Genomic DNA, 21,644 nt, shown 5'->3' on the forward strand with positions numbered 1-21,644 from the left:
ATATCCTAATGGAATGCGAAAGTATTCTCCAAGTGAGACCCGCAGGGGAAGTTCCCATTCAAGGAGCCCTAGGATTCAAAGCGGACGGAAGGATTAAACGGTCAGCAGTAGAGATAAGCCGGAGACGTTTAGAGTATGGGTGGGAATACAAAATTCGGGAAACAATGAATAGCACCGGATTCGTTACAGGCATAAGTCACTGTGCAAGGTAGATTCAGAGGTTCTAAGGAAGAAAAAAAGGGTCAAGGAGTTGGAGGCAAAATTCTAGAGTGATGAGCATGTATAAATTATCTGATTAGGTCAAGCAGCCTAGCTGGCTATATTGTCACCACCCAGTTTCAAAGGAGATGACAATACATGATCATCATATCATTATTGAGTCGAGCTGAAGTGTTGAATGGGGAACGTTCTAGAATACGGGGCTGGTTTCCCGGCCTCGATACCCAGAAACGTTGTTGTCGTTGCGTTGCTACGACAACAACGACAACATAGCTACAGAGCACCCGCATGATTAGCCGCGAGTTTATTTTAGCCATGCCAAAATGAAACCGACCTTCTATCAGACGGCAGCCTCATGGGGTGCAGCCTGGCGGGGCGCTTGTACGCTTTTACAAGAGTCCCCCCTTTTTTTTTCATTTTATTCTACGCTTCAAGTTTATCACATGATTACGCCTAGAATTCTTTTTCTTTCCTTCGTGCGAGAGATCGAGAGAGCACCAGCCACATTATTGTCGTCTTCAACAAACCAGCCTCCGCGATGCTCTCTGCAGGTGTGCAAGACAGCGCAAAAAGATTAAAAAAATAGAGCGTGCCCCACGTAGCTCGGCATGTTTTTCCGGATTATTCATATGGAGAGGATGGTGACTCCATACAATCCTCGTGCCAAATACGATGTAGACAGGAAATTTTGCGAACGCATACCATATTGTTTAGTAGGTGTTCCCGATTCAGAAGAATAGAGATAGCGAGAAAAGATGCATAGAAAAGCACGGAGGTTAACCAAAGGTAGTTCCAATTGGCTACCTTGCACGAGGGGAAGGAGTAGGGGAGTAAAACGAGACAGAGAGTGGAAGGGGAAAGAGAGAGAGAAAGTGAGACGAGCACAAAGTAATCGCTCACATGATAGAGCGGTGGCCGGCGGCACTCTCAAAGTTTATCATGAAGGCCCGTAGACCGCAGACCGCATGGGAGCACTGGCCTAGAAATTTTAGTTCTCATAATGGACGACTGTCAAATCGGTCCAACAATCTGCGGATCACATGCCTCTCGGCACTATACATATAGCGTGGAGAGACACCGATAATATGTGCTAGCGTCTGCTCACAGCTGCATTACGTGGGAACTGTCCCAAGAACAGGACAAAAACAGATGGACAAATGCGCGCAGACTTACGACAAGCATTTGGTAGGAAAAAAACATGGAATATATAGTAAACTAATAATAATAAAAACAAAGAAAGCGAACTAGTTTTATGGAGCTCTTAGTAATTGTATTGCTGTATTCTCCCACTTGGTGAATGTAGGTGGACGCTTCACAAGCCAGTGCCCAAGCCGACGTCACCGTAAAACGTATTACGGGCTTGTGGTGACAGTTCTTCCAACTGTTGTGTCGCTACTCCTGCAAAATCGTGATATCTGTTGGCCACAGACAGCGAATCTGGCTGGGCTTTTGATTCCTTCTCGAAAAGGAAAAGGACTAAAGAAACACTTCAAAATCCCTCACAAGACCTTTATAAAGGAGGCGCTTAATCGTACACGAGCTTTTGAGTGATTTGTACTGTTTCTAGAGCAGAAATAAGAGTTAAAAAAACCTCCTTATCTCTGCCTACCTTGAATCAGTTGTATACCTACGAGATTGTCGAAAAGCTTCGACAAAGTCCAACGAAAGTCTTAGTTACACAATTTAAAAGACTTCGAACGACTTCAAAAGACTCTTGTAAAGCTCTTGTGAGTGGATTTCGAGTGTTGAATTTGGCTTGAGATGCGTTTCCGCGATGGTTGTCTCCCGCGTGCTCCCAAAGGACAAAAACGAACAATAAAACAAAACAAAGATCGCTTGTTCATGCAGTGCCGGGGGAATTTCTTTCTGCTGGACAGACTGTCAATCAGACATTTTACGAAGGTGTAGCAAGGCGATTAGCAAGAGCGCGTGAGTGAAACACGCGAAATTGTGGAATGTCGGCGATTGGTTGCACCGTCACGAGAACGCTGCAGTTCACGCTGCTTTAGTAATGACGTGGTATTTAGACTCTCAGGGATGGGTCGGCGTTACCTATGTACCCTATTGATCAGTCCGAGCTCCCTGTGAGTTTCTTTTGTTTATCTTTAAAGAAAACAATGTGATTTTTTTTAAAAAAAAGGAGATTTATCGCTGTGCACTAGGTGTAGATAACGTCGCAAAGACGACTCGACAACATTTAGTTGGAGGAGCTCCGGAGTTGTTTCCAACAGTGGCAGTAAAAGTTGGACAAATGTATCGACTTCGTGATAAATTATTCTTAAATGAATTAAACGATGTATGTCCTAAATAAACTAAGTGTTTTGTTCGTGGGACAGCCCGTTTCCTTTTTCTTTTCTTCCTTTGGTGGGATTGGGGGGGGAGGGGGGGAAGGGAGGTGGTGTTCATATGGACACGAGATAACGGTTCTCGTAGGAACAAGACATCTTCCGTCGAATAATTATTCCCTTTTGATCCTTGTTTTCTTCTCTCTTTTGTGACCCTTAACATCTCGCTACACATCTTGTTCTGGACTCGATGTGTGTGTTCAGCAATGGGTGACGCTGCGAAAAAAAAAAGGGCTTTACTTTCTGACTGTCAAGACTCATGATTCGCTTCGTTGCAACATTAACGCGCCTCCCGTGAAACCTACGTTCGCGGAACCGTCATGGGGCAACCGCTTCGTTCTAAAACAGGCACCAACCAAGGAACGACGTAGTTCCTAACGGACTTACGAGCGGTGGAACGTTGTGTCTGCTGCGTAGAGTCTGCGCGTACAAGTCGTGAAATCACAATCACGCGTATCCGAATGAAGCACGCTATGTTTCTTGTTCTTGCCGTTTGATAATATCGTCTCTTTGTTGTAACTTCTTTTTTCTTTTTAGCACGTCCTGCCCACTAGCCCACAGGCGTGTATTCTCCCGGGGGCGTAGGAGAACAGTTAGAGGCCAGCACCGAGAAGATGCAGCTTATGATAGGTCACGCGTGGCCACCGTATTAGGCGGCCCCGAAAGAGCTGAGTCCTCAAAAACGTTTCGCCGGAGGAGCGCATAGAAAATGCGACTGCGCCGTACAGCTTTGCCAGCATGGTTCACGTTTACACTAATGCGACTCATCATTAGATTCACAGTACGTGCAAGGTGCTCGACAGCTTTACAATGTGCCACAGTAGCTTGGCAACGCATAACAATGTTGGAAACGAGGTCGTTTCAACTTGCTCTTGTCTCCGCCGCAGTAGCCTCGGCGCGTTAATCATGCCTGATGTCAAAGGAGGCAGGTTCGTCTCGGAAATCTGCTCACGTTCTGCGACCGAGGACGACCTCGACTTACACGTAGCTAATCGTAACAACGTTGCTCATTCGTCGCGGCTCGCTCAAGTACTAATGCGCTCATCTGCATTAGTGATAAGCTCGGCAGCAACATTGCTGTTTCTTTAAGTGGGGTGCGTAATTTATTTCGATGAAATTAGAAATGTTTCCAGCGATTATGTCGCCTGCTTATGTACAAACAATAGCTTGTTCAATGATCAAAGGATTATAACGTGGTTGGATATCAAGAGCGTTCCGGAAATATAGCAGGCTTCTTAAAAGTGTTCAAACAGTCAATATCGGGAGAAAAAAGCAACAAGACGGTACATTATGCACCTGCGGCAATTAAGCGCAGTTCGACATGTGAGCCAAGTAAAACGCGAATAAAGCAGTTACCAAGTTGCCAGCTACGAGCACCGACAAAAACAAAAAAGCCTTGAACACGAAAAAAATTTTCTCTGCAGGGCATCCAGTTAATAAAGTTGCTTCTGTAAATACAGTATCCTGCGAAAAAGAAAGAAATCACAGTTTCCACATAAAGGCGACGTAATGAATGCGATAGCAACATGTTAGAGTATTGCACGAAGTGTTATACTTGTCGCTGTAGTGGTAGTATGAATTGAAGTACAGGTAAGCTGACTCAGTAAAAACGATCCGCTGTGCTCGGGGTCCTCTGTTTGAATCCTGCCATCGGACAATTTAATTTGTGCGTATTAATTAAAGCCGACGTCTTTCTTAGCCCATTCCATAACGGTTTTGTTTCAAACCTCTTTCGTGGGCCGATTCCGGAGGTAGAGTACAGCAGCGCCAATAAAATTACATCATTATCATGTTTGAGCGGTGTTATTGTCTCGCACTTTTGATACCTAAGTCAGAGATGATTTAAGATAAAAGACATGCGCCGTCGGTGTTCTGGTTCATGAAATTTGTGAGCTGCATTCTCAAAAGTCTGAGCAACAGTTGTGTCAGAAATGTAAGACCTGGATGATCAACTTTAGTGATAGAATTGTGTGCCAATGCAATCCACATATACGGCAGGTTATATAGCATGGCATTTAGCATGCATATATCTATACCTACACACATACGGAACCTTACGGCGCCGCAGACGTCAAAAATTCGCTTGGTGTGTCCATAAAATTGATACATAAGTATGTACACAAGAAAATGCTAAATGTGTCCCTGTTATACTTTTCGGTTAGGAAGGACAATGACTTACTAAGTGTTGATAAAGAGGTACAATATCACTCTCTGTAAAGAAGGTTATTAAAGAAGCACTGACATGACATTAACGCGTAAGCATTCTTTCGCGAGTACTCCAGCAAAATCTGTCTCACGCGAAAAGTGTAACGCCTTGTATCTGCACAAAAGTGCGTAAGTTGCGAAGTTAAAACATTTAAACGCAATAATAGGGTAACTTTAGATGATTGGTAGCTCTGTAATCACTATAATCACTTTTGTGCTTGAATGCATAAAACGATGTTTTGTTAGGAAAGTGACTGGAACGCCAGTGCATTTGTCCGCAAAGTTCGGGAATTAATATTTCGGAACTGGTGTCATCCTGAGAATTAGTTCCAGCTGTATCCACCTTGCGAACTCCACGGCTCGAGATTGTAAATTGCAATATGAGCCATAAGGTCATTAGTTAAAAACTAAATCAGTAAATGTTTGTTGATTAGTTGATTATGCAATTCAATGTTTTGTGTAAGTAGTGTCCACCGCTACAAGTAGACCACTTCATGAGCTAGAATTGTGTTACCTGCCACAAACAACCTTTAAGAATTTTTTAATGCGTTCGCGTAAACACCTTGTATAATTCGCAGTCTACTTCACATACAGCAACACGCCTTTTATTTACAAATGCCGGGGGCAATAATTAATTAATAATAATAACTTGATGGTTCTTACAAGACGGGAGTATAATTTACATATTGAAACATGAAAGCCATAAGAGACATAAATGCGTAAGCAAAAATAAGTTGCTTTACAAGAATAGTATTCTGGATGAAACTGCACATCAAAATTTTTCCAGCTTCATAAGGAAATCGTCACTGCCAGAAACGCTACTGGAAAATTTTTCAAAGCACTGATAATTCGTCAGCATATTCTAGAGGTTCCCGTGAAATAAGTACATCCGTGTTTTTTTTTAATTTATTGCATTGACTGTGAACATGGTGATACGCAAAAAAAATGAATTTGCAGCATACAATTCTGCTATCGCTTATAACATAGAATATATTCGTCACCTACAACTCAGCTGTAGCATGCGTGCTTTTCTGTCGATTTCGATTTCGTTATATATTTGAGATACTCATCAGCCAAGATAATGAGTTGAGTGAGTCATAGCCAGATACGCATCAAACTGTTTTATTAGATATGCATATTTATCTCTCAACTGTCCCGATCTCATACCTTGCTACTATTGACCTCGCGATGGTTCACCCCTTGTTTATTCCCGTTTTCAATGATAGGCTTCAGTCACACGTTCAAGACACAGCCGACAGATCAAGAACTTGACAAAAAAAAATATTTTACCGTATAACCGAGGCTTGGCTCAGAGCCCGATTCTTTCACTCATTTCCCCACAGTTTGTGCTGTATATGCGCTACCTTTCTTTCTCTCTCTCTCTCTACTTTCCTGTCACTTTACATCCCCTCCCCTCCTTCCCCAGAGCAGGTTAGTAAACCGCATCTGCCCCTCTGGCTAACCTCCCTGCCTTTGCTCTTTCTTCTCTCTCTCTCTCTCTCTCTTCACACACAGTTCGGGATAGCAATTTCGCAAGAGAATGCGAAAAAAATTGGAGGACGCTTAAGCTTCGCCTTCAAGAGTGGAACGCGACAGCGTTCCCGTCGACCCGCCAAGGGGTGTAAGACAATGGGCTACGGCGCAGCGACTACGCGCCCCGCATCGGACGCGGTGAGCGTCGAGCAACGCAGCGTTCGGCGCGACAACGAAATGTGCGCCTGAGCAAGCGACGCACGCCTGAGCCTTAGAAACAGCTCGTATCTAAGGCAACACCGCGTTCACTAGAGGCGCTTTTGTACCGCTTTGAAGCATCGAACTCGTGGCTCAGTGGTCATTCCTTCGTCGGCTCTCGTGCGCGTCGGACGCTGGGATCATGTGCTCTCTCCGAGCGGTGTCAGCGGCTTCAGGCCGTGGTTCTACTGTATCTGCTGAGGATTACAAGGTTATTCTGCCCCAACTGCCAACTGGAAACGCTCCCCTGAACACTGTATTTCTTCATTGTGATGTGTCTGCGAGGCCCTACCGAATCAACGATTTCGAAGAAGAAATTGAGCGCCTACAAGTAGTCAAGGATGTAGCGTCGATCGGTGCCTACCAGATGAATCATGTCTGGGCGCTAACGACACATTCCATGGCCGCAAAACAAGTGCTCGTAGATGCAAAGGAACTGCGCATCAAAGGTAAAAGATGCCTTGTCATCGATCCCAACGACAGTCAGGTGAGAGTCAAACTTCACTGGCTTCCTTACCATATCAGCGACGACGCCGTGCGAAAAGCGTTGGAACCATATGGGAAAATTGAAGAAATGAGTAGAGAAACGTGGCAGACTGGAAAATTCAAGGGAGCGCAAACCTCATCTAGGTCGGTGATTTTGAGACTGAAACACGGATTTACTGTCGAATCGCTTCCGCATCAGATTCGTATTCAGGGCAGCAACACTCTTGTAATTGTGCCTGGACGACCACCCCTGTGTCTGAGATGTAAGAAATCGGGCCATATAAGAAAGGATTGTCGTATCCCGCGGTGTTCTGCATGCCGCAAATTTGGTCATGAAGCTGACGACTGCAGGAAAACTTACGCTACCATGACACGGGAAGACGGCGAGAACGCCGACACAGATGCGCTCATGGACGAGGATGAAGCTGTAGAAACTTTACAGCCTCGTACCATTAATCTTTCCTCGTGGGTGCCTGAGCCTGCAACACCAACCACGCAAAAACAAGCTGAGGCCGACTCTCCAGTTAAGGCTGTATCACCTGTTGTCTCTGTAACAACGGATAAAACCTCTGGGGAGCCCGAAGAAAAGTGCAGTGTAGTGTTTAAAGTTCCGTGCCCTTCAGTGCCTGTGGAGTCGCCGACGGCGTCTAAAGTGAGCTACCCAGCAGAACCAGAACGCCCGGAGACGCCCGTGGCGTCTGACGACGCAATATCTGCGACAGAAGCAGAGATTGCGGACTTAGGAGCGGAACGTCCCAAGACGCCAGCGGCGTCTGAAGCCCCGTACCTTCCAATGGAAGCGGAGACGCCCGAGGCGTACCATTCCCTGGAGTCTGAGCCGGAGGACGCAAGCTATAGGGCTACAAGGATGCCTGAGCCTGGTTCGGACGAGGATGAAGGCACATCAGGGAGCATTACAGAGATGAGAAGCATGGTGCAAAAAGTAAAATCGAAAGCGGCCATGAAGAGGAACCGTGTTACCACGGCTCCCCGGATACCGCCCGTAGAAAAACGTCACAAGCGCTCCTTGTGACCTGTAAAGATCACGCCTCAAAGGTATGCATCATTGGCCGGAGTATCGGCAGTTTTATCACTATGGCTTACTTAAAGCTAGCAACCTTTAACTGCGTGAGCTTGGTCGCACGCAGGAGGAAGCAGTGGTTTCTAAATCTGCTGCTGCAAGAAAATGTTGACATTGCGTTTATTCAGGAGACAAAACTTTCATCGAGTGTGCAGTTGGAAGAGATGGGCCACTTTGTTGGCCACCATTACTCGTTTCATTTTTCGCCTGCTTGTGGTTACAGTGGAGGGACGGCAGTTTTGGTAAAGAAACACTCAGCGGCACTAGTGTACCCCGAGTGGGACAAGGACCGAAACGGCCGTGTATGTAGTGTGGATTTGATATACCGGAATGAACCATACAAGCTTGTTTCCATTCATGCTCCGAATGACGCACCGCTACGAAAAGAATTCTTTGCAGGCCTGAGGCAGTATCTTGACTCACCATGCCGTACCATATTTGCCGGAGACTTTAATTGTGTTTTACGTGCTTCAGACTGTTCGAAAAAGCGATCTCCAGATACCAGCCTAGCAGAGCTCAGGAAGCTTTTGAGAGACTATGACTTGCAAGATGTTACCGAGCTTGCGCCAGGAGATAATGACGGTTTTACACATTGGCAAGGGGACTGTCATTCAAGGCTTGATCGGTTTTACGTGTCTAGTGAACTCTCATCGTACAACGTGCGTTATAAAGTGCAACCTGTTGCTTTCTCAGATCATGCGTTTGTCACAGCCATATTTGAAGAAAAGGAAATAACAAGAAAGAGGCATAAAGAGTGGCAGTTGTGGAAACTGAATGAGAGTCTGCTGGATGACAAAGAAATATTCGGCAGCATTAAGAATCTAATCAAGGAAAAAACGAAAGGAGGAAAGGTAGACGCGATATTGTGGGAAGAGATAAAGGAAGAATGTAAGATGTTTCTACTTGCAAAAGGACAGGAAAAATCAGCGCTGAAGAAGAGCGAAAAGCTGAGCTTGATACGAACTCTCAAAAATCTAATCGAAGCCGAAAACTGTCATCCGGGTACCTTCACAGAAGATATCAAAGAGTGCAAAGGCCAGCTGCTGTCAATCTTGGAGAAGGAATATAAAGGCGCTATGATCCGGTCTAGGACGGAATCACAGCAGAGAGATGAGGAACCGCTCAAGATTTTCAAGACAAAAGAAAGACAGCATGGCATGAAAAACAGAATAGAAGCAATACAGAGCGGGGACAGTATTCTCAAATCACAGAATGACATCGAGACTGCCTTCACTCAAGCATACAAAGACCTCTTCGAATACGGAAGTAACACATGCGACCGTGAACTCTTGCAAAAGTTTGCTTCAACGTTAAACTGCATAGATGACGAGACAAAACAGCAAACGGATGAGTGCATATCAGAAAGCGAAATAGAATGGGCCATACAAAAGCTAAAACCAAGAAAATCGCCAGGAGTAGATGGACTCAGCACTGCCTTTTACAAAAAATTTTCACCGGAATTAGTCCCAATATTACGCGGCGTCTACGATGACATTTTGAAACGAGGATTACTGCCGCCATCTATGCGACGAGGTCTTACTGTCTTACTGTCAAAGAAGCATTCAAGGCAAGTGCCGACAGTGAGCGATTTCCGCCCCATTAGTCTTTTAACGACTGATTACAAAATACTTGCTAAAATTATAGCTAGACGGCTGGACTTTGCCCTCGGATCAGTTATAGGCAACCATCAATCTTATGGCATCAAAGGACGTCGCATCAGTGATAACCTGCATGCTATGAGGATACTGTGCGAAGCTACCTCCGTTGGTGGATCCAGGGCAGCGGTTTTGCAAGTGGATCTGAGCAAGGCTTTCGATAGAGTAACACATGACTTTCTCTTCAACTTGCTTAAGGCCTGCAACATTGGGGACCGACTTCAAAAATATATTGGTGTCTGCTACAGACAAGTGACGACGCGACTGGTAATCAACGGACAAACAACTCCCACCATACAGCTCAACAGATCCGTTAGGCAAGGATGCCCCATGTCACCAGTTCTTTTTGCTCTGTACTTAGAACCCTTGTGCCGAACAATTCAGAACTACAGCAGCATAACAGGCTTCAGTTTCGCAGATACTTCTCTGAAAGTCCTCGCCTACGCCGACGACCTTACGCTTGTGGGTGCCTCCAGAGAGGAAATCCGCCAAGGAGTGCAGCATGTCATGGACTTTTGTAAAGTTTCTGGTGCTAAAGTGAATCGAGAGAAGTGCGCGGGTGCATGGCTAGGTGCCTGGAACTTCAAACCAACCACTTTCCTAGAGGTGAAGTGGACGTCTGAAATCATCAGCTACCTCGGTGTGTGTTTTAATACTGCCAACCTACAGAATGGACAAAATACAATTCGAAGTGGTGCCCTCGCGGAAAAAGTGCAACAGTGGCATGGGAGAACGGTCCCGCTTATGAACAGAGCCTTTGTGTGTAACACTGTGTTCTTCCCAGCTATATGGTACTCAGCGCAGGTGATGCCCTGTTTGCCGGCTCAGGTGAATCGAGTGCATAGATTTTGCGCAACATATATCTGGGAGTCACGGTTTGAGCGCATGAGGCGCAGTAATTTATTCTTAAGTAAGGCAAAAGGAGGCCTAGGGCTGGTAAACGTAGAGGTAAAACTCAAAGTTCACAGGTACCTTTTTTTCAAAAACCAAACCCATCATATTATACGTCATTCTTTCAAACAATTAGGAGGGGGCTACTTAAGCGAGTGGATCGAAGGTGCCCAAAGAGTCCCACGAGCCCGCACCCTAAAATTCTACAGGGAGGTGGAGCAGGCAGCTCGCTTCTTCGAGCAGCGTTTTTCTCAAGAGTACCTAAAAAATGTAAAACGGAAGAGTCTGTACTGGAACACTATAGATATGCTATTCCCACCACCCCTATATCGGTCTCGAGTTGGAAGCCAGCTGGAGTCTGACGTTTTCAAGCGTCTACCAAAATATCCTGTAAAAACAGCGATTAAGGATTTCTTTGTAAGGTTACATGTCGAAGTTCTACCTATAAAAACATGGCTACGTAACAAGGGTTTCTTCGTGCCGTGGTCAACGGACTGCCCGCTCTGTCCCTATCCAGAATCATTGCAGCACGTATTTTTGTTTTGTACAAATGCAGTACTATTTTGGCACAACATACGAATTGTGTTTGATGTGCAGATATACCCAAATTGGGATAACGTAAAATATCTGACACTGGAAGATGACAAAAATAACAACAGTGTTGAAACCCTGTTATTGCTAGGTTTGTATGCAATTTGGAGATCCCGAACTGATTACGTCCTAGCACTAGAAAACGCAAAACCTGCGTGGACGCACTTTTGTGATGCTTTTGCGTATACAAGTTCGCTGCTGGGCGGCGAAGATGAGTTTAGCAAGCGATGGCAGGTGTGGCAGAAGCGCCTGCAGCAAAGATGAACACTTATATAGATGTGCAATTCTCTGTGTATGTGTGTGTGTGTGTGTTAGAAAAGCTGTGAAGAAAGAACGCTTCCGTGCATGGTACCTGCTATGTTAAAAAAAGGAAATAATAATAAAAAAAACGTGAAAAAAAAAAACTCGTGGCTCAGTGGTAACGTCTCCGTCTCACACTCCGGAGACCCTGGTTCGATTCCCACCCAGCCCATCTTGGAAGTTGCTTTTTATTTATGAAGTGCCTGCCGTGATTTATCGCTCACGGCCAACGCCGCGGACGCCGACGCCGACACCGACACCGACGCCGACGACACCGGCTTTTCTGCGACACGAGCTCCTTAACGCTATCGCGTTAAAATGACATTCTCGGTATAATCCGGCAGACTTATTACCGACCGGCCGCTGATACTCGAACAAGGCACTCGTGATGGTCTACACTTGTGAAGGGGGAAGAATTCATTTCATATAACAGATGCCTCGTTTCCTTCTGCTGAAATGTGGTTAGCTGCTGTAGATGTTGCCCTCTGGCATAGGGACAACGTTTCGTCCCTGTATAATAATGAAAAAGCACATTATACAGGCATTCCTGTACGAGAACATGCGAAATAATCGAAGAATACATGAGGGGACAAGAGTGACGTATTACTACCGAACAAGCCGCCTATCACTGAAATCGACGAAACCATATAGATGGAGAACTCCTACAAATGCTTCCTTTGTAGCAGGACGTTAACTTGAGGTCTGTCACATTTGTAATAAACGAAAAATGTCAATAATCTGGAAGGAGAGACAACGCCCCACCGGTGGGACATTACTATACATTACTAAATCGTGCTGTATATTTTTCGGTTCAGTGACTGTTGAGCTATGCAAATGCGAATACGCAAATGTGCGCGTTCCAAGCTGAAAACTAAGTTTTACTTTTTCCTTTTTTTTATTCGAATCGAAGGTAACTCGTTAAACACTAAAATGTCGGTCTCTTTAACGCAGTGTATTGCCCATGACGTGAATCGCCTCAGCTTGAGCTCTTACTGCCGAAAGTTGGCGAGTGACATGATTGACATGACATGAGGGACATTCGCATTCAACGACATTCATTTGTTCTCCCGTGTGTCGCTCAACCACGTCTCTGGGTTACATGTGCAACATTTCATTTTATGTTCGGCTTAACTGACTTGGAACAATGCTTTGGTACAACTACACAACCGGTACAGTCAGTTTGTCCAAGAGCAGCTGGCCGTACTTCAGTGTAATACACGACATCCATGTTGACGAAGGCACTGACTATGTTCCCCGAGGACCCCGCCGCGCGACCAGTCGTCGCTGTTATTTTAAACAGTTTTCATTCCTAAGACCCGCTGCGCTAGATCAGTGGCTATGGCATTGTACTCTGCTACAGTGTACTAGAATATTCTAGTACACTGTAACTCTGCTAAGCACAAAGTCGCAGGTTCAACGCCGACCGCGCTGACCGCATGCCGATGGGGACGGAATGCAAATATGCGCGTGCATCTGGCATTGGGCGCACGTTTAAGAACCCCGTGTGGTTAAACCATTCCGGAGTCTCCCACTACGACGTGTCTCACAATCAGATCGTGGTTTTGGCACGTAAGACCCCGGAATTTGGATAAGTTAACTACCACGTTTCTCCTCCAGGCACTTTTAGTGACCGGTTTTAAGAAAGGGTATGCCGCTCGACTCGAGCTTATCGCCTGACACCACGAGGCTATCGATTCTTAAGAGAGCACTGGCGTAACCAGGGAATAAAAAGTCGTAGTTTCACCCGAAAGGTGAAGCATCGATCGCGATAGCAAATCAGTAGACATCTATACCATGTAAGGATAGTAGTTTTATCGGCCCTATAAACTTGTAAGCGTTCGTTTCCTAACTAAATTAACGAGCGTGGTGTCACGCGCGCGCAAGCAAATATGAGCACATCTTACTCGATGACCGCGGAAACGCGCTGTCAAAATGCTTGAGTGAGCAAGCACGGCAGGAGCAGCGAGGGAATTGACCTTCGTGCGGCCTCTCGCTTTAACGCTAACTAGGCGGCGAAAATACAGCGTGCACGAAGCTATCACAAATCGGAGCACTCTGTCCCCATCGCAACTCGCTTTCAACATATGGTCCGCACTGCGGCGCGCGGCCGCACCACACGCAGCGTCCTAAGGAGTAGAACGCAACCCCCTCACTCCCCTCCCCCCGGTACCTTGCGCGCGACGGAAAACGGCGCGCTTCCTCCCCGCTTTCTTCCTTTGCTCGCAGGAGCTTAAGCCGCCATCGTCGGCTCACCCATGCACGCTTTAACTCGCACATACAGCATACGGCGCGCTGCGACGATGTTATCCCCCTTGCACTTTATGCAGAACATCACGGCATTGGCATAAATGCGCCTGAAGTCTCCACATAATTGCTATCGCAATAAAAGAAACCTTGTCAAAAAGAGACGATGTATTGTGAGCACAAACGTAAAGCTAATGTTATTTGAGCCGCGCCGTATTACGGTATGCGACACTAAGCTATAAGCGCATGCTCCACAAACTTTATTTATTATATCAGTACACAGCGAACGCGCTCCCTTTTGCTTCTTACATACTTCTGAATTCCCAAAGCTCTCACTCCTTTCCTTTTTCTTCTACTTTATTTCGCAAACGTCCTTTCTGAAGCGTTTCAGTTTGAAACGGAATCTATCCACTATTGAGAAGCACGGGACACAGTTAAAAGAAGAAAGATATAATACAGGATGTTTACACAAGAAGAAATGACGGTTTGAACACCAATAATAGCAGGTGAAGCAGGCCAATGAAAAAGAATAGGCAATGCGCGTGCGTAGAGACGTATGGGACTGCGTCGTCTATGGTTCGGACAATTCTGGAGCCGTAAAATCCTTGGCATAGCAACGGCAGCCGAGCAATACTCTCTGTGGGATGTAAAGCCCCGATAGGGTGCTTTAGACTTCAAGTCTTCCTAGTAAGACGCTTTGGGCTTCGTGTTCGGCGAATAAGACGTTTTAGACTTTGCGCAGCGCAGGAGTGGGACAACCGTAGATGCGCACTAGTGGCGAATACACTGATAGGCTTTCTCCCCGTTTTAAAAGCATGTTATTGAAGACCGACTCCATTTTGAACGGCGCACTTGTTTGCCTGCACTCCGAAGAAAAACTCGTGCACTCAACAATCTCGTCATATAGCAATGATCCACTTCACTTCATCCTTTATTCAATGTTATCTCGAGGAAACCCGCCTGTCGCCACTACATGTAACATCCACTGGTAGGAAAAGAAATACGTGTGTCGTTTTCCTTTTCTTTTTCACTTATATGCAAAGCGCTATAAACAGGAGAAATCTTATATTCTAAGCGTACGAGCGAGAGTCGTTTCTTGGAAGGAGGCGGACGTGTAGAACGGAAGAACAGGAATAAGTCACAAATTCAGCTGAGAACAAGTACGTTGAATCTCCTGTCGGCTTTGTAGGGACGAAAACGAAACGAAGTCTAGGACTTGAACGCGGCGTTCCTGTGAAGATCTGTAACGCAATCATGCCGAATTTACGACATTCAAAAGCCTGCATCTTTACATTCCGGGGTATATAAGGCAGCTCTGCAGCAACGTGGCTTTATTGATAGCGCAATGTTTTTCCTTTAAGTTGACTAAACGAAGCCTAATACAGTAAGCTTCAGTGTGGGAAGTTGCAACATAGCTTGCCTGAAAGTTGCGTTGTCTGTTCAGCGTACTTGTTGCTATACAGCATCTGCATTTTCAATGAAAAAACTTTTTACTTTCTCAGTCATGTCTTTAATATCATAGAAATTAGAAAAAAAAACATCCTACCGTTATAAAACAGAAGTAAAGCCAATTTCTGCAACACCATTTAATAAACAGAAAATACAGGGTTAATTCCTTCCTGACTTTCTTCATCCTTCCTTTCCTTGCTTCCTTCGTTCCTTCATTCATTCATTCAAGCTGTGAAAGCTCTTGTTTAAGCTAGCACACAGCAGGAGCCAGCAAAAATAAATTGAGTGTGGTTGTGTGTACGAACAGTTAATTTAGATGTAAATGCACCCATGTGCGCTTGAACATAGCTTCAGTTTATTCAGTGCATTCAGCTAACAGCTATCAGAAGCAATAGCGCTGGACAAACATACGGCTTTGTCAGTCAGCAGATCTAAGATTTTGCTTCTTTGTTTAAAAAAGCTGTTCCATTATAACAGTACCTAGCTCCACCTGCCACGCACTAAAGCAAGTTTCTTACGCAGCAAAGCTTGAAATAGCCCAAAAGCCATATGGCAATTGTCTGAAAACATAGCTGCTTACACAACATCATTGTGATGCTGTTGACGTAAAAAGTGCTGTAACTAGCTTTCATCCGCATTGTGCAGCTTAAAGAAAGCGTTTGGAGATCCATGCGGCCGGTAAGCGTTGCTTCGGTGACCAGGTGAGGATGAAAGTTGAATATTGAGGGTAAGGGCACGAATTTTTCAGTAGGCAATGATGCTGCGCAAGTTTAAAGCACTTGTACAGCAAACTAATTACCGTGTTGTAACCTCGCTGTCCTCTTGCAAAAGATGCGGATTCGGATCCAGCAGAATATGCGGATTGCTTTGAAGCTCAGTTTTTATTTTTGTGAAATACTGCTTGCAGTTGTTGATTACATTGGCTTTCCAATGCAGTTTGATCAAATGCGTGACACACACATACACACGTCACACGGTGATGTTCATAAAGATGGATAAGCATCTGAAATTGCTCGGGAACGCTCGAGAACGTTCTTTCAGGGAACTCTAACCTCCTAAATTGTGTCATCTTCATCGCAGATGGCGTGGTGCTTTAGTTCTTCGAAATGTCAACAGTGGCGCTCGTCCTCCGCTTTCTTAGGTTCGGCTTTTCTAGCAATGCTCTGACAGGGGCTTCTCGGTAAGACAGAGACACTCTGCTTCATAGCGTGACAAAGTACAGGTAAGGTAGGTAACACAGACAACACCATGTTAGTAATCACCCTTTACTATATACATGCCCGCCAAACCGAATCTCCATGTAAATGTCAAAGGAAAAAGGCACAGTCCTTCAACGTGAGGCGCTCCTTTGGTGACAAATTAGACACTGCTGCTCGAGGTCGCCTTTGAGCGTCTTTTGTTTCGTGACTGTCGACCTGATTAGTTCAAGCTAATTAGTCCAAATTTGCTCCCAATGTTTACAATTAGAAACTACTGCTTAGGAGTCTGCAGCAAACATTATTAAAACAGCCCCCTGCCTCGCGAAGCAGAACTGCGAGTGTTCTGGTTGTTTGTTTTTAAAGGTGAGCTTTTATGTCGATACAGAACCGTGTGAATGGTTGAAGGGGCAGGCATACGGGTAGGCGGCCGCATGTAAGCATAGAGGCCCGTTTTATGTAGTTAGGGGTAAGACAGAGAGTAGAATCAACCCTACCGTAGGGCCACATCAGTGTGGCGAAGAGCACGAAAAGAATAACAAGATTAGAGAGACATAAGAAGAATAAACAACCGGAAAGAAAAACGTGCGCGGAGCAGAGAGGAGTGCACAAGCAGCGTTTGTGTAAAACAAGATCAATGCGTCGGTTAGTATAAAGAAAAACTTCTTAAAATAAAGCAAGTGTGTGGCGAGGTTACACGATCGACGGTCAAGGACGCTTAGCGACCAGCGACCAATTACTGAAGTTACTTGTACATGGCAGCCGTTAGTGCGCTTATTCGAGCTTCGCGACATAACGTGTAGTAATGGTCCCTCAGAGTAGACGTTAAACGCACCATTTTCAAACTTAAACTCGTGCCACGATGTATGAAAGCGTAGAAGTTATTTTTCTTTATTTTCGCCTGAATTACCGCGTGACATAAAGTCTGACTGAATTGCCATGTAAGCACAGAGGCCCGTTTCATGCACATATTGCAATAGCGAGTTATATAAGATGTGTTGCCCATGAGCCACGGTTCGTAGTCTTCAGCTTGGTGACTTCTTCCAACCACAAAGCTTGTCCTTTCTTCCGTGGGCGTTATGTGAGTGTCAGCGGGGCCCGATTCGAGTAGTTCGCTTTCACTCACAGGCACTTGCACTTGTAACAGGCAATACTTGTAAAAAAAAGCCCTTCTTTTCTTACCTCTATTACTTCATTCCGTTTTTCATTTTTACGACGAAGCTGTATATGGCTAGCCGATTCGTCCGTCCGTCCGTCCATCCGTCGGTCGCCTGAATGCCGAAAACTCCTTCGATGCAACCCCATGCGCACGCTCGAAAAAAGGAAAAAAAAGGGGGCGCGTGATTGATAGTGACGACGACGGCAATGACGTCGTTGCTCTCCGTCGCAGCCGAGCGCGCGCGCAGCAGTTTCTCTCCGGCTCCAAATTGGGTAGGCCACGCGTCATACGCACTCCTGAGGAGCAGGCAGCTGTCGATCAGCAATGCCGCGAGCAGAACCGGGAACGAGCTCGTCGATACGCCGTGCCGATGCTGTAGCTCGAGCACAAGAACAAGCTCGTGAAGCCGAACGCAAGCAACAACTGCGTGCCGAAGATCTGATAGCCTACCAAGCCATCGTTAAATGAATCATCGAGTTTAACCCAGTGATAAACACCGGGACCTCACGTTTAAGCTTCGCTGGTTAACCATCTGTACGGAGTGCTTGGGCGGTGACTTTTATTTTATTTTCTCCCACCTTTTTCTTTCCTCCCAGCCACTAAGCCATCATGCCCTGTGTCAGCTACTCTAATACATAGCTCACGGCTTTCTACAACATTGATGCGTAGTTCGGTGCGTTCACCTTTAAGACAGACATTTGCTGACTGGCAGCAGCGGTAAGTAGCTAAGGTTGGCTAGCTGCAACCATAACAAAGCAAGCGAGCAATGACAGGCACGCCTCTGGACATGGCAGTCGCGCCTTTGTTTTCAAGGAAGCCGGAAACTTTTTCTCTTATGAGCAGTTCGCCCGCCTTGCCAGGAAGCGACAGTCGGATCGCTTTGTCGAGAGAATCCAAAGAAAAAGAACGCTCAGTTCTGCGTGGTCTGTTCACTGTGTCGTCAGCCAGAGGAATAGTGGGCAAAGAGAGGAAACCAGCGGGACCTGTACTCGACAGGTCTAAGAAGTCGCGAACACTTCGTTTACGTTAGGCGAGCAAGGCTGGGGAAACGCTGAGAGTGCACGTGGAAGATACAGAGAGGCGTCTACCTCGATAACGACGAGAAGTGTGCGAAACGAGGCCTACTTATTGCGTCAGTCTGTCGTTTGGGGAATAAAACTGATGACCGGATAGCTGTATGAATATTTTTTTTAGATATACGTGAACTACTGCTTAGAAACAGTCTTAAGGAGACTGTCGGGGACTTTGGCCGAAAGCGAGACATAGAACCAAATATTTAATATTCGAAACACCGAACATTTGTCGAATTATTGTTGAATAATCATCGTCAATGTGTAAGCATGGCAAAAAAGAAAAGGAAAGTTAGAACAGCAAGGCGTTAATTTTTCTTGTCTATCCTTAGACTACCCACATCTAACACATAGTCATGTTTTAATACCGCTGTAGGCACCGTACTAATCTCGGGGAGTAGGGATCAGAGGAGTAGAAAAATACGAAACCTTGGATAAATACTGCTTTGCTAAAAAAGATAATACACAAAAAAAAACGTATCACTTGTTTGTAATATGCTGGAGTGCGAAACTTTTGAATAATTTTAAGAAATACAGAAATAAGGTCACCTCGGAATTAAAGCAAGCAAAAATTAAGTGCTATGAACGGTTATTTGCTAAAATAAACAATTACCCTAGGAAAACTTGGCATGAAGTTAGAGACCTAACTTATACGAAAAGACAGAACGCTGAGATAAACATAAAGACAGCCACTGGTGTCTAGACAGGCAGAGAAGCAGCAGCTGGCTTTGAATGAATATTTTGTTTGCAGTACCGAACATCCCGACAGTAGGGGGGAGGGGGGGGGAGGAGCCATGGCCACACCTGTTGTGAGCGAATTCAGTCTGACTAACTCAGCGATACTTCCACCAGTTACATCAGCTGAGGTTGTGCAACTACTGCTTAAAATTTAAAAAAAAAACGTCTCTGCTGGGTATGACGATGTTAAACCAGTACCACTGCAATATATTGCCGACATAATTGCACCTGTCTTAGTTCACATCATAAACAGAATGTTTGAAAGTTGTATCTTTCCAGATCTCACGATAGCCTGAGTACGCCCAATTTACAAAGGAATTGAGAAGCAGTTAATGACAAACTACCGGCCGACATCTGTTTCACATGTTCTATCAAAAGCGTTCGAGAGTGCCCTAAATGTTAGATTACAAAACTTTTTCAACAAATATAACGTAATCAGTGACCTGCAATATGGTTCCCCCCCAAAATAAATCTTGGGAAGCAGCTCTTCTTAATATCAATAATAAAATAATAACAAATATTGAAAGTAGAATGTAAACATTCGGCCTATTTGTAGACCTCAGGAAAGCCTTTGATTCAGTATGCCACAATTTATTAATTAGCGAATTGGAACAGTATGGTCTACGAGGTACTGTACTGGAACTTCTACGCCATTACTTAGCATATCGTTATCAATATGTCAGCATAAATAATGATGTTTCCTCGTACGCGGAAATCATAACGGGTGTTCCAGAAGGATCAATACTTGGATCTCTTTTGTTTATAACTTATATTAATGACTTGTGTGACATCCCCGAGTCTCGTCAATTAGTTATGTATGCAGATGATACTAACACATTCTTTAAAGCTGCTACTATAACAGAGCTCGAACTTAAAGTTAATAATTACCTGATGAAACTTTCTAGGAGGCTACAACAGAATAGGTTACATACGAATTCTTCTAAAGCAAAATATATTATCTTTGCCCCTACTAATAAACCACGTAACTGCAATATTGCTATTCTTTTTCAAGTTAGGACGATAGAACAGGTGAAATGTCAGAAAGTTCTCGGAGTGTGCTTCCAGTAAGATTTGGCCTGGAACATGCACGTCTACAACATTGCTATGGAACTAAGTAGAACTGCATGTCGGCTGCTTATATAACTGAGCACCCTGGTTGCTCTGTGGTTGCAATATTCCTTGAACTGGGCACTTTTTTATTCTCAATTAACCTATTGCATAATAAATTGGGGCACTATTTCACAAGAAAAATCATAAGTTGATAGTACTGCAAAAAAGACTCTTACGTGCATTCGAGAGATATCGTGGCCTTGTACAAAACTTAGAACCAAGCCATCTTTTACAAAACATTATATGTTATAAGCAATCCAGGTCTATTACTACAAGTTGATGCGATACATTTAACAAAATGAATCACAGTATATCCTGAATGTACCCACCAATATACATTACAGCTTACGCCAACATATGAGAACACCTAAAGTAAGAGCCACTTACGGAAAACTAGTCACTTACCAGGCACCTACACTGCTAAATCGCCTACGCGATTTGGTAATGAAGTTATGGAAAGTTCGAATAAATCATACGTAACTTTTGTCATTGCGAACAATACTGAGTTTGTTTAATTAGAACCATAGCATAAACGGTCCTTCTTTTGTTTCATTTGTTTTCTGGTTATAGTTTGAAACTAAATGTACCTTAAGTGTATTTGTTCAAGACATGCTCTTTTCTTTCTTTTCTTTCCTTTTTCTTTTTTTACGAAGATAATATGTTGATCTCGACACTCCAGTTGATTTCGGCATGTCTATATGATTTGTATGCTGAGTACGGCCTGCTAGCAATTGTCGTAGCTGCAGAAACCTTTGTCAGGCCACACGGTCTTTAGCTACCGCTTCCTTTCTGTTGTAAACAGGAGAAATAAAATAAATAAATAAATCCAATCCATAATGCTTGTGTGACACCGATGTTCATGTGCCTCCAATCGGATATTATTATCATACAGTTAGGCGGTTCATTTATCTATCGCATTCTACGACAGAACTTTCTGTTCACTATGCTTTCGGTGGTAGTTCGCTACTCTCGCTTCGCTCGTAAAGCTGTCCTTTCGTCAAACATTTCGGTTCATTTCAATGCATGACTTTTATTTGTGTCATGGTGACAAAACAGCATCTTGAATACTATAGTCACTGCCGTATAGGAGGTTAGTTCAGTGCATAGCGTTCTGATATTTTTTTGTTGTTGCTTGAAATTTATGAATGCCTCAAATAAAGCTTTACGAAACTTG

General features: G+C 44.6%; 2 protein-coding genes across 2 annotated transcripts in view; both read left to right on the forward strand.

The window, feature by feature from the left end:
* LOC142572457 (UPF0764 protein C16orf89 homolog) overlaps positions 1–21,644 on the forward strand; it is a 109,655-nt gene that overhangs the window by 62,787 nt on the left and 25,224 nt on the right. The window lies entirely within an intron of this gene.
* On the forward strand, positions 6,407–8,146 carry LOC142572454 (uncharacterized). The gene has a single exon (XM_075681581.1). The coding sequence runs from the start codon at positions 6,643–6,645 to the stop codon at positions 8,017–8,019; it is 1,377 nt and encodes a 458-aa protein (XP_075537696.1). The 5' UTR covers positions 6,407–6,642; the 3' UTR covers positions 8,020–8,146.

This window comes from Dermacentor variabilis, chromosome 2 (assembly GCF_050947875.1).
Source record: "Dermacentor variabilis isolate Ectoservices chromosome 2, ASM5094787v1, whole genome shotgun sequence".
NCBI lineage: Eukaryota > Metazoa > Arthropoda > Arachnida > Ixodida > Ixodidae > Dermacentor > Dermacentor variabilis.